At 42.3% G+C, this 14,030-nt stretch overlaps 1 protein-coding gene across 6 annotated transcripts in view; it reads right to left on the minus strand.

Moving 5' to 3' along the window:
* chd6 (chromodomain helicase DNA binding protein 6) overlaps window positions 1–14,030 on the minus strand; it is a 160,643-nt gene that overhangs the window by 87,051 nt on the left and 59,562 nt on the right. For all 6 annotated transcript variants that reach the window (XM_078171507.1, XM_078171509.1, XM_078171518.1 and 3 more), the window contains exon 3: window positions 66–702. In XM_078171507.1, the coding sequence (XP_078027633.1) occupies window positions 66–702 (637 nt within the window). The remainder of the gene's footprint in view (window positions 1–65; window positions 703–14,030) is intronic.

A 14,030-nucleotide genomic window follows, 5' to 3' on the forward strand; every position in this document is an offset into this window, starting at 1 on the left:
TTCACACAAACTCCACTACACACTCCACATTGAATAAACACACTGCAGCCACAGGCAGAGCATACCTTGATTCGTGGGTACAGGAGGTAGGACTTTGACCTTCGGTTTCCTTCCTCTTTTGCCAGGCACCTTAACAGGTACCTGAGCTGGTCCGGGGGCCACTGTGGCCCCTGACGTTCTCCCCCCTGCCACATTCATCAGCTCTTTCCTTCCCTCCTTCCCCTTGGTCCTACGCTCCTTTCGCTCCTTCCCTTCCTTAGGCTCCTTGCTCTTCCTCAGTGTGACCACCGTCGCTACTTTCTCCTCTTTTCGTTTCTTTGGTTTGCTGCTTTCATCCACCTCCCCTCCTCCTTTCTCCCATTCTCTCTTGTCCTTTTTCTTCCGTTTCTTCTTCACCCTGCCTCCTCCTCCTCCTCCTCCCCCTCCATCATCCTCCTCACTCAGGGAGGAAGGAGGTCGAGGGGCTCCTCCGGAGTGCTTAGCGGCGTGGGCCACTGCCGCCGCGCAGTGATTGGACGTCGCCGTGCTGCCCACAGGGGTGAGGAGGCGGAGCTGATCCTTGGGGCCCACGACCAGGTGTCCCCGTGGGATTGTAGGGACTGTGGTTTGTGCGTTGCTCTTTTGGTCCGAGGCGGAGGAGGAGGAGGAGGAGGCTGCAGCGGAGGCCGGAGGTGGCGTGTGCTTCAGGACACCAGTGAACATCTGAAAAAGAAAAATGAGTCATAAATTATGGTGATCACTATTACACTGATCTCGTTCACTGAGTAACTGAAGCTCGATCTACTTAACCATCTTTCGCCCCAATAAATGTCAAGCTACTGTCCATGGACACTTCCTGCACAGATGTTTCACATTAAAAGCTTCCCAGCAGCTAAAGGGGAATAACCCCTCCCTTTCCTGGTGACTTTTAATGTGAAACATCTGCACAAAGTGTTGAGTTTCGTTGAGAGTGGTTTAACACTGATCGAAATAAATGACAAAGTGGAAGCAAATAAAATGAGCCAATGAAAACAGCATTTCTGTTACAGAGAGACAATGAGAGCAACAGAGTGGTATCACATGACTGATGTTGTCCTAATGGATATCAATGCTGTGGAAATGTATATTATACTTTATTTTCTGTGTGAGTCATTATATCAGCAGTTCCTCACACGATCAATGTTTGTATCACCAGGACTTTAGTTGGCTACTATTTTTTGTATGTTAGTTATGTCTGTTACTTAAATACTAGTTTCCATTTGAGAATTCACAGCTATCATCATTCAAATGAGCATTTATATTTGATATTTTCATAAAAACAATGGATCCAATGACGAGGCGTAATATGAAAAGCTCAAAACCAACAGATGATTATTAGGGCTGCCCCCGATAGTCGATCAAATGTTATTAGAAAGGTCATTAGTTGGAAATATTTCATTGGTCGCTTATGCCTGGTTCACACTACACGATATCAGCCCGATTATAGCCCGACGCAGCGTCGTGCGGTGTTGGCCCAGATCGTGAACGACAATGAGTATCATACACGATAATCCATCGTTTCATCTGGTGTAGTGTATCATAGTAGATGACAACCGACTGTTCACGACTGCTCCCGTCACTTTGACCAACAGAAACACAGAGCGATCTGCTGCCATGGACAACAGTACAGCAACAACACCCCAGCCTTTCGATATTTCCTCTAGGGATGTTACCACACAGAGTAAAAAAGGAAAAATGATGGTGTGAAACAACAGACAATCCTGACAATCACAGTAGGGTTTTGTTTGCACACTCTAGAGGATGAAAAATCTCAAAACTGCAAATCCTGGTGAAATTTGGTTTATATTTAAGAGTTCCATCAACCTCTTCAAATAGTCGGTGAAAAAACTTTCACTACTGAAACAATTCTAAGCGTCTTTTCACCAGTGACCATAGGTGTTTCTTTCAACGGAAAAATGTCCCGGGGCGGGACTTAGCGAAGGGTCAAATGTTATAGTGTAAATCTAGTTTTGAGAATATGCCTCAGTTTATGCTGGCCCAATCATGAAGGATGTGACATTCACTTATTCTGACTGACTGTGCCTTGATTCATGCAACTGATTACAGGCAAACAATGCCATTTCTCTCACTGGGCTTGAATGTATTTTCACCATCTTGACTGTTTTCAACTTAAACGTATATTACTTAAGATACAAGTGAGTTGATTAAATGTTATTTTGTTATCACCAATTGTTCCGCATCTCTGACTCTGAATAAAATCAGACACAGATCTCTGAGTAATAAATTTGAGAACTCCTGGTATATAACATGTTGCTGTTGTAATGCCATCTATTTAAGTTGAATTTATCATGAGATTCAAGAACTCTGTAGAAATTCCTTTTTTGTCATATTCTGAGATGGCGGCAGACAGAGAGGGGGTGAGATGGGACACTGTGGAGAGACTGATATAAAACCAAAGGAAAAACAAAGGAAAGATGAAAGATATAGAGAAAGGATCGAAACTGGGGGAGAAGGATAAAAAGAGAGGAAAAAGGAAAAAATTGAGGATTTAATGAATCGTGGACACCAAACAGTGAAACACAGTGAAGAAGTACACTTGTGCCCATCATTCTGGGCACGTGCTGTTTGATGTGTGAATCACGCTGTGACTAAAAACTTAGTATGCAGAATATTCTTCCATCAACCCCAGGACGTTTCAACTCTTCCCAAACAGCTGAACCACAAAGAGACTCAGAGTATTAATACTATTACAGGGTTCGACATTAAGAGAATTAGAATAGAATAGAATACAATACAATACAATAGATGTTTATTGTCCACCAGGGTGGAAATTTGTCTTTGGCTCACCAAACACAAAAGACAACATAATAAAAAGCAGATGAACAGTCAGTAAAACAAACATAAACACTTATAACATTAAATCTGTTAATTGTCCGTCTCTTTAAAACTCATCAGTCACATTGTTGAGTTAAGAATACATATGGCGCTTGGGAGGAAAAACTTCTTGAAAGAGGCCGCCTTCTCAATGAGATTCTTTCAAAAATAAAGGCTAAATAGATTTAATACATCACCATACCCCTTTGCCAGCTAAATGTTACAGTTCAACAAACATCCTGATTAATTTGCCCCTTTTAGTTCAACATTCTAGAAAACCCTCAAACAGTATTTGTTGTATATGGATTTGTAGCAGACGAAAAAAGTGTATATTTAATGAATTCAGTATAAACCGAGAGCTCTGATGTTATGCGATGCTACGTGACAATCAGATGCTAGTTTTCTGTTTGGACACAGTCCCCCAATCCCAAATGGATCCCTTACAGACTCATTGACTCAAGCCCTAAGCCCTTACAGACCAATTCCATTTCTTCCCCTTAGCCCTTGTCTTGGCCCTTCCCCTTGGTTTTGCGCGTTCACAGGGACACCACTTCCTCTCACGTGAATGTGCAAAACCAAGGGGAAGGGCCAAGACAAGGGCTAAGGGGAAGAAATGGAATTGGTCTGTAAGGGCTTAGGGCTTGAGTCAGCGAGTCTGTAAGGGATCCATTTGGGATTGGGGGAGTGTCATTGTGTTCTGCTCAGGAAAAGCTGCTGAATCAAGTGAAGACACCTGGTAAAATTTGGTATCATGATCTGGTGTTTGGATTAATATCAAACCAAGTTTTAACTCTGGCTTTTAACTCTTGCATTTGGCTGTGTCGTCCAGCTAGTTTGCTGTCTCTGTCAGGTAGATGTCCGGTATTCCCCCAACTTCCAGCAGGAAACGGCACTTCAACATAAAAGCTCTGTGTCGGAAATCTACCGTACTTTAGGGCTGCAACTAACGATTATTTTCACTGTCGACTAATCTGTCAGTTATTTCTTCGATTAGTCGACTAATCATTGTATCGAAAAATGTGTTAAAATGTTGAAAAATGTCGGTCTGTCTCTCCCAAACCCAAAAACTATTTCATCTAATGTCTTGTTTCATACTAATGCCAAAGGGTTTTAGTTCACCGTTATGGGAGAGTGTGTAAAGCTGCCAATATCTGAACGTAAGAAGTAAGAAGTATTTTTCTATGAAAAAAGACTCAAACCGATTAGTCGACTACTAAAATAGTCACCGATTATTTTAATAGTCGATTAGTCATCGATTAGTTGACTAATCACTGCAGCCCTACCGTACGTCAAAACAAAGTGTGCTTTTTGCAAACTTGACAAGTACAGTCCTTTCAGATTGGACCCACAACCCACTTTTGGACAACGACCCACCAGTTGGGAACAACTGCAAGAGACTGTACCATACATTTACAATGATATATTCTCTGTTAATGTGTCTTCATTTACTGAAGTGTCACAGCTGCGTTATGTTGCATTAAACTGCCTTTAAATTGTAGGTTACAGTTTTTACATTTTGGCCATTAAAATGTACTTTGGCCACCAAATTTAGGGGTTTGGCAGCTCTTGTGGCCAGTGATTAAAAAATATCCCCTACATCTGGATAGATGACGTGCTGCTACATTTCACCACACAATCACAAAACATATCAGTTTACAGAGGAAAGGCTGAATGAGATTTGTGCCGCTTCTGGCTAGTGATTCAACATCTACTCTACTCGCGGTGCAGCCAGTGTGAGACAGTGTCGTGCTCTACATCAGTGCTGCTGCCATGTGACTGTGCTCAAAGTGTTTTACATGAATCCAGTAAAGCAGAGGCCCTCAGCAGATGTATACTAAAGCCCTCAGGGGAGTTAAGAACAGATATTACTGCCTCTGCTCAGTCAGTATGCTGCTGTTCTTTATCCATTACTAAAAAAGAAAAGACTGAAACATGACACTCATCACTTCCTGTATACCAGAGATATTTTCCCAGAAAAAGCCCGGCGCTTAGAATAGTAAATGTTGCTGCTGAAGACTTTAGACAGTAATGAACCAACTGTGGCAAAACACTGAGACTGTCAACTGTGTCATTCTGTTAGGAGATACATCAGCATTAATCATATTGCATCACTCTTCGGCTGAGACACACTATCAGTGTTGCAACTTCATACTGTAGTTGTAGGTTTGTTAATAATGTCTTGATCTTTTTCTGGTCGTCCTTTATGCAGGAACAGCATTGGCACTACAATGTTTGCTTAGATATTAAAGCTTAAAGGGACAGTTCACCTCAAAATCAAAACATTTTCTTCCTCTTACCTGCAGTGCTATTTATCAGTCTAGACTGTTCTAGTGTGAGTCGCCGGGTGTGAAAGATATCGACCATACAGATGTCTGCCTTCTCTCAGTTATGATGGAACTAGATAGGACTCGGCTTGTTGTCCGAAAAGCGCCAGAAAATGCATTTGAAAAACTCAACGTCAATGTCTCCTTCCAGAAAAGTGAGTAGGTCACTCAAGATAATCCACAGACCTTGTTGTGAGCAGTTTCATGCAGGAACTGTTTTCTTTCTGCCGAACTACACCTGCCAACTGTATCACTGCGGACAAGGAGGTGTACATCTACTTACGGGCAAGAGGTTGCTAGCTCAGTGGTGTTTAGTGAGTTTGCAGTAGATGTACTCTTCCTTCTGCGTCGTGATACAGTTGGCAGGTGTAGTCTGGCAGAAAGAAAATAGCTCCTACACGGAACTGCTCACAACAAAGTCTGTGGATTATCTCAAGTAACAGGGTCAAGCAAGGTTTCGAGAAAGAGACATTGGGTGTTTCTCAAAGTTAAGGAAGGATCTTCAAGCGGCTGACTTTCAAGGATGCTACGTCACTGACCCCCGCCGAAGGACTGTTCAAAAGTCAAGGATGTGAGTCCTTCTTTCAGAGAAATTCCAAGGATGCATGTGTGTATCCTCAGTGGGTATAAAATCCCCACAATGCTTTGCACACGATTCACTGGAAGTGAAGGGGGTGGCTCTTCAATGAAACTTGCGCCAGCGGAGTTCGGCAGGATTCAGATCAATATATGTCATTGTATGGATTAATATCTCCAGGAGTTTTTATCATACAAGTGTGAAAAAAACACTGACAGAACCATCATAATTTACACTTTCCAATGTGTCCACTGCAGAAGAATGAGATTTTTTCAAATAACGTGATTTAGATAAAACATTGAAGTTTTTAAATTCATCATTCACAGCAGAGATGGAGCGCCAAGTGTTCCAATGTGTGTTCACTGAATGCTAGGAAAGACTCTTGCCTGGCCTCTGGAGGATCCTTCCTTGGAAAGATTCATCCTGCCAAGGAACGATCCTTGACTATTGTGTCATGGACTCCGCTGGAGCTCCCTGCTCCTCTTAACCCCACCCTCCTGCTGCTCCTCCTGCACACACCCCTCTGCTCATTCTCCAGTCAGCACCTGCCAGCTTTTCCCGCCAGTACACCATCCACACCCATTGGCACTCCCCCTGTATTGACTGTCAGCCTATAAGTGACCTGCCTGCCCAGTCTGCCACACACCTGTTGATCGTCTGCTCCTTTACCTCTCAGTACATATACCGTTACATATACCGTCAGTTTGCCTTTGTTGTTCCCAGATCGTAGTTTGTGCTTCTGCCTACTTTGTATCCCGCCTGCTGTTTGTATTTTGACCCGTGCCTACTTACCTGGTTTGAACCTTTGTCTGATGCCTCTATACCTCTGCCTGATGATCTTGATTATTGGTTTTAACTCCTGGAATGGTCTGTACTTTGCCCTGCCTGAAAACTTCAGTAAAGCCTCAGTTTTTGTCTTACTCCTGCCTCTGCCCTGTGATTATAGTTCCATTTTACTCGAGAGAAGGCACACATCTCTACACCCGATGTCTCCAACACTCAGCAACTCACACCAAACCAACCTAGGTTGATAAGCAGCACTAAAGTTAAGAGGAAGAATATGTAGGTTTGATTTTGGGGTGAACTGTGCCTTTAAAAAGACCAAAAGGATCATTGCATGGTAACATCCAAAGTCTTTGAGATGATCCATAACTTAAAGGATGACTAAAGTCTCTTTTAGCTTCTGCTTTCCCTCTCCGACCCAAAAAGACACCAGAGAAGGATGAGATGCTGAAAAGTCAAACCATGTTCTGGGTAGAGTGTGACATCACAATTTCCACTGTCCTCCTCCTGAAACTGCTGAACAACAGTATCCCAACCGTCATTCCCCTAAACTCGTCCAAAGTGCTTCAGCTGCACACTTCCACTCATGCCTTACACATGCTAAAACACTTGCTCTACTGCTGCCTCCCTGTTACATCATCTCCACGAGGAAAGCCCCGCAGCAGCACTGTAGATGTAAGACGAGGGATTTTCACCATGGCTACATCTGTAACACTGATGGGAGGAAAGACGCAGGCTGAAGGAAGTTCAGTTTCGTGCCATCCTCCTCTGATTTTTACACCAAGATGTCAACTCAAAGACATGTAGGTGGGAGGCAGAGCTGAAGTGCTAGATATTATAATAAGTCTCCAGTGTCTGCATAAATACTTGCAACCATAAATATTCATGGCGAGAAGGCGAACCTCAAGGTCAGCATATTATGTGAGCAAATAATACTATCCATTTGCATCAAAAATGTAGAGACGCTTCAGTATCCATTGGTGGCTTTATGTCACGTCGAGCAAAATTGTGATTCCACCATGGTTAAATAAAGGTTGTTAGAAATTCTGTGGTTTTTGAATCAGATGTTTTTGTACCATTGTATCCACTGATGCACTACGGCCCACATGGGAAACAGACTGAAGCGGTGCACTGCTGAAATTCACTTGTTACAGCCATTTAAACGCACAATATGTAATTTTCTGGCGCAGAGGGTCTTTCAATCAAAACAATACAAAAAGACGGAGCCATGCTATTACTGCGGTAAGAGTTTCCTGTTTAGGATTCCTTCAGTGCTCATTGTTCAGGAGGTTTTTACCGCAACACGAATAATGCAAAGAGGTCTCCTCCTCTCCAAAACAAACGCAACTGGTGATTTAAACCAGTAGAAACACTGAATAGTTTCACTTTAAAAAGCAGAGTTTCTCCAACATTGTTTGGCTTGTCACGGAGGGGCTGCTGATCCAGCTCCTGCTAATGTGTGCTCACCTTTTTTCTCTGATAACTTAAGATCCAGATGTTCAGGAGGTTTTTACTGGGAGCCGAATTATTTGCAGAATACTCCTCCTCTCCAAAACAAACGGACCAAACAGACCGGTGATTTAAACCGGTAAAAGAAATGCTAAATAAAGCAGTTTCACTCTACAAATCAATGTTTCTCCCAAGCTGTTCAACATGGCAGGGGCTGGAGTTGAGCTGCTGCTAACGTTTGCTCAGCACTTAAAATCCAGACGTCTAATGACTGAAATCCTTCATCCGCTAAGAACATATAGTTCAGATCTAAAAAGTGTATTCACGATTCAACAAGTTTATTGTCATATGCACAGTAGGAAACTCAGCAGTTTGCACCCTACAATGAAATTCTTCATTGCCAGTCTCCCTTCACACAAGATTAGAATTAAAGTTAAATTTTAAGAAAAGTAAATAACAGAAACAAATAAGTAAGTTTAAAAACCTGAGTTAAAGGCGCTGTATGTAAGAATGTGGCCAAAACGGTTACTGCACTCAAATTCAAAATACTGCCGTGAGTCGTGTCCGCCCCCCCTCCCCTACAGATTCGAGGTTGCTGGACAGCAGCACGCTGGAGACTGATTTGTTTGCCCATGGGCAGCTGCCGTAGCAGGGCCGCGTTGCCACGTCCTTGATCTTCGGTTTTCCAGCGGACCGTTAGAGCAAGTCTGGCTTCTCTGCTGCTAACGCTGCTGCCGGGATACAGTTGAGGAGGAGCCGGCTGCTAATGCTGCTTGCTGTGCTGCTGTAGCTCAGTCGTAACTGTAACTGATGCTGAGACTCTACTGACTGCGTGACTGGTAGACGGTGGTGGGTGGTGCAACAGGCCAAAACACAAATTCAAAACATAAGCATGATTTGCGAACCGTAATTTTTTTTTTAAATGCGAATATTCTGGCTGTAGTATTGTTGTCGGTGAGATCAGTATGTTATATGAACATTATTCCTTAGTCTCTGTGACATATTAGGATGATTTTATGACTATTTGCTTTAGATTTCTAACATATAGCTCCTTTAAAATGTAAAGTACACCATGCCTAATGGAAATCAAGGGAAGCAAATACTTCAGCCATGATATCCGTCACAGTTCAGAGCTTTCTGAATACATGAGTTAAAACCCAAATGCCCCCTTCAGAGGCCTGATTCTACCCAATGTTTGTGATGCTTCACTAAAAATTAAAGTTGGAGGTCTTTGGCTTTATCCAAAAAAATGTATGAACAGACAGTAAATAAGATATGATGTAATAATCGGAATCATAATGCCTTTTGTTGTCATGTCATGTATAATTAAAAAACACAACAAAATTAGGGATGCTACTCCTCTAAGTTGCTGACAGCTGAACCCACATCCTCAAACTAATAATAGACAATAAATAAGTGTAATAGGTAAGAAGAAAAAAAAAAAAACTATACATAATACGACGGTGAATACTGCACATATTTATGGGAGTTATGAGATGGAGTTTAAAAAAAATACAATAAAAAAGGCATCTAATATCAACGTTAAAATGATTTAACCTTGACAAGCTTCACTTACTCTCACTGTGGAATATTAGCTACAGCGTACTGTCACTTGGCTCTGGATGTTACGATGCAGTCAGTTACACGATAAAGCTGCATCAGAATTTGTCCAAAAGTGCCCCGTTTCCCAAAAAGCAACAGGATGAACTCCACACCGTGTTGCCTTTAACAAAGCAGCTGGTTCTGGTTTTGATTTGCTGCTGAACTCTGATTTCACCCATGACTTCACTTTCATGTTGTTTGAGTTTGTCTCAACCGTCATTTTCGACATCTTGTTATTGTGTGTTTTGTTGTCATTCTGAGTCCTTTGTTTAATACAACTGTGGTTTTATTTGGTGTCTTAATTCTGTAGCAGCAGCAGGTTTGTGGTGATCTGTTTTTCCACATCCCCTGTAACTGCTTATTGTTTACTTTATATGTCATTAATGTTTTTAATTATTTACACCACAATGCCAGTTTTTTTTCTCCTCAGTGATTTTTGTAATCACTGTAATTAATGCCTGCGTTTTGTAATTATTTCAGCTCTCCATTTGGGCACTGTTAAACGAATTAGGCTGATTTAAGTACAGACTGCAGCACTGACTCGGGAGACTAGATTAAGCTGCATTATAGAGAATCAAACTCAAGGTGAGAGCATTCTGCTCACACTTCCCTCTACAAGTATGAATGAGGAAGTGTGTGTATAATGAGCCCTGCTTCATAATGAATAATAATGTGCTACATGATTGATCCCTGCAGGGATACTGGCTCAGCTTTGCTGCGCCACAGGAAGGTCAGAGCAAAGGGTCAGCAGGTAAGCATCAGGCAGGAAGTGGTGTGAAGCGAGTGTCCTGCTCAAGAACACTTCAGTGGGGGAGATGCTTTCCCAGACAAGAACTGGAGAGGAAATGACTGGTATGGCCTGGTGGACGGTCTGGGAGGAGCCGGGGGAGTGTGAAGGCCCATTTATGCTCCCTTTACGTACGAAAATGTATATGTCCGTTTCAAATGATGTTACCATCACTGCCCACATACTTCCATGCGTCCTTTATGCTGGCATGGATGTTAACCAATATATCCACCAGGAGGCAGCCCAGCGTCAAAAGTTTATGACAACAACAAACTCAAAAACAAACATGGCGACTGTGGAGGAGATATTGATAATGTACCTCTTGCATAGAAGACAAACACAGAGGCAGCGTTGTAGGAGTTGGTGGTCGGTGAGGCCGTTAAATACATCGCGACTGGAGGACGGAGAATTCTTTTCTCTAGTACTGCTGATGAGAGAAATTGAATTGTTATTTCTTCTTCGTGTCTCACTAGAGCTACGTATCGGGTAGTGACAGCAACACTGCCCCCACAGTTCCTGGTAGTACTGCTCCGTTTGGCCCGTATCCGTAAGCTTTATGGAAACGTGCAGAAATATGGACGAAATGAAGACGGAGCACGGACAGAAGGCTCCGTCCGTATCCGGATCCATATTTAGCGTTGAGCATAAATGGGCCTTAACCCAGCTGAACCGCCACACCAAATTCTGTTCTCAAATTTAACACTTTAAAGTTTCATTAAAGATTTATCGATTACTTTTCCACATATTCATCAGTCCACAATCCACATGAGCCACTCCTCACATCAGCATAAAATACATCCACCGCACAGCCATTATTTAGTAAAAAGAAACATCACTTTTAAAGCTGCTTTGCCTGTTACTCTCCTTACTTCCTGTAGCAATGAAGCCACAACAGCATCACTGATCTGTTTTAACCAAATATTCCCAGAGGCCTATTTTCAATGGATGCCTACAAACTGTATCATAGTCCTGCCATTAGTGGAAAAAAGGAAAAAACTTAAAGTGATCTTGCTTGATTAACCGATACTGTGTGACGGGCCACATATAGTATATTTGAAAGACAAGCTGCAGGCTGTTTAAAATCTGTCCGAGGGCCACAGTTGGCCCCCAGGCCAGACTTTGGACATGCCTGACTTACATAAAATGAAGGGGAGACACTACGCAGGTTACACCAAGGTGTCACCAGGTTTGACAGGTGATATGGAGACAAACATCAGACTCAGTTTCCAATAAACATCCTCCCCACATTCATTTTTCCTCTCAAACAAAGAAGAGTTGGTGGCAGCGATCAATTCCAGCTGCCGTTTCGCAGCCGGAACATGGCACAGCTTCATCGAGTGGAATCCAGGGGTTATAGTCAAGATGGCAGTGAAGGTAACAAAAATGGGGATTTCTTCATATCATATAGTGCCTAAATTAGGGGATCACAACGTATCTTGTAAGACATTAATCTGCATATGCTCTGGTTCAAAATGAGACCAAGCTTTTCTATGAATGTCAAGTTTCAGTCCCTAGATTTATCCACAGAGTGGGCGCTCCTTGCATTCCCACAGCTCTCTGGTACAGGCAGCTGTGGACCCAGACACAGGGTTATGCTGAGTGAGATGGAGGCAGCTGCTCAGAGGAAGAAAGGCTTTGCTCGGTTAGACTCTGAGATAACATTATCCTCTGCCTCCTGCACCCTGAGCCCCGTTCAAACTCAAACAGTCGAATATTCGTATTGAACAGCCAAATTTAGCTGACATCATTCTGAGTTGGGTACAGCCTCAGAGTCAGCAGTCAGCGACGGTATGAAACAGTCAACAAAACGGATTTTTCAGAAATTGTGAATCACTGCAACCACAACAGGTCCTTGAGCATACAGTCATAAATACACACAAAAATTATTAGGCTGATGGGTCCAGTAGTTTGTAAGGTTAGCTGCTGCCAGAGAGACAGATACACATGGACACACCTGCCTGAAATTAAATCCAGGACCACAACATTTCTATGGGAAGGACAGAAACTACCACTGTTCTGAAAACAACAAAAAAGAGAACTAAGAGAGTAACAAACAACCAATCACCCAAATATCAATACTTCAACCAGTCAATACTGAAGGGCCACTGAATGTCAGGAAGAACGGAGGGAATGTGCCTTTATCCCCATCTGAAGGTCGCATCGAGGACAGGCAGTCAATAAGCTGCAGTTCAGTCCGACAGCAGAGTGGGACTGATTTACATCGACTGAGGCTGCTGATGGACACTTGGCCTCTGAGAGACCGTTCTCTCTGGTGCCTCCAGCCGAATACAAACCACACTAAATCCACTGTACATTAAAGGCCACGTCATGTCGGTGCTGATAATGTCAACCTTACAGTCATCACGGACTGGTATTTGTTTGGTAACGTTTTTTTTTTTTTTTTTGTGGATTATTGGATGCGTCTGTACCCTGCAGGAACGTAACTGTTAACTGCAGTTGTATGGATGTGATTTATAAATGCACAGACAGGAGAGGAACCCACAGCACAATGGGAAATGACAAGTGTCACAGTGAGGTTCGTGACACAACGTACTATATCTGAAGAATTTCTCACGCCTTCTTGCAGCTACACATAGTTATATCTAAAAATTGATGTACTTGATGCAGACATCCTGCTGGGTCTACCTTACTTTTGTCGCTTGTGCATCAATAGACCAGACTTCCTTAGGTGGGACAATAAACTTGGTAATTAAGGATATTTCGATTTAAAAATCTAACGTCAGATTCAGAAGAGATAGATCTGAAAAAGCCAAAGCAGTTGCAGTTACATGTTGCTGATGATGAAATAACCCCACTAGGCTGGAATATGACAATACAGCTGAGTCTATCTTGTAAACAAGGATCGCAGTTTAATATTTGCTTTGACAAACAACTCAAGTGTCTCCACAGAGAGAAAAGCATCAAACATAACACAATGATAAAAGACAGCAACTATTATTACATGTTCCTCTGCATGTAAACAGGTAACTGACAATAGACTGATTCAAGTATCACATCCTTACCATTATATAAATGTCAACATAGCTTTCCTCTGTGTGAACTGAAGTCTGATGTGATGCATGATACCAACTGTGGAGAAACACTAAGAACTTGACTGCAGCCTGCAGCATCACAGCTTTATATTAAATACATTTATTAGTGCAACTTGACAACAAAAATAAAACACAAATATACTACAGATCAATTAATTATCGGCTGCGCTATTGGGCATTTTAACATTTATCAAAATTGTTTGTGTTTTTTTTCCAGATTCTGTGACAATATTAATAGTTCAACTAAATAAAATCTACCACAAATTACACATTTAAACAGATCCCAAACACAAAAATGTCCCCTGGGATCTATATATATAAATCAACAGGTGATTTCCTTCTTTAAGTAAAATCCTAAATGATTGAGTTGGGTTTTTTTTCCACCTGGACCTTTATGCTCTGCCATTTCTCCTCTAATCATCACGCTGTAACCTGTGACAGGCTGTTATGATACCACACAGTCATATATATGGAGTTTATATTACCAAAGGTTTATGACAAAATCACTTGACGACACTTTCTCCCGTGTGTGCAAGATGAGACAAGAGAGGGAGAGACGCTGTGCTGCTGCCAGAGGAGCCGCTGAATGAGTTCCCTCTGAA

The sequence above is a fragment of the Epinephelus lanceolatus genome, chromosome 1 (genome assembly GCF_041903045.1).
Source record: "Epinephelus lanceolatus isolate andai-2023 chromosome 1, ASM4190304v1, whole genome shotgun sequence".
NCBI classification, from domain to species: domain Eukaryota; kingdom Metazoa; phylum Chordata; class Actinopteri; order Perciformes; family Serranidae; genus Epinephelus; species Epinephelus lanceolatus.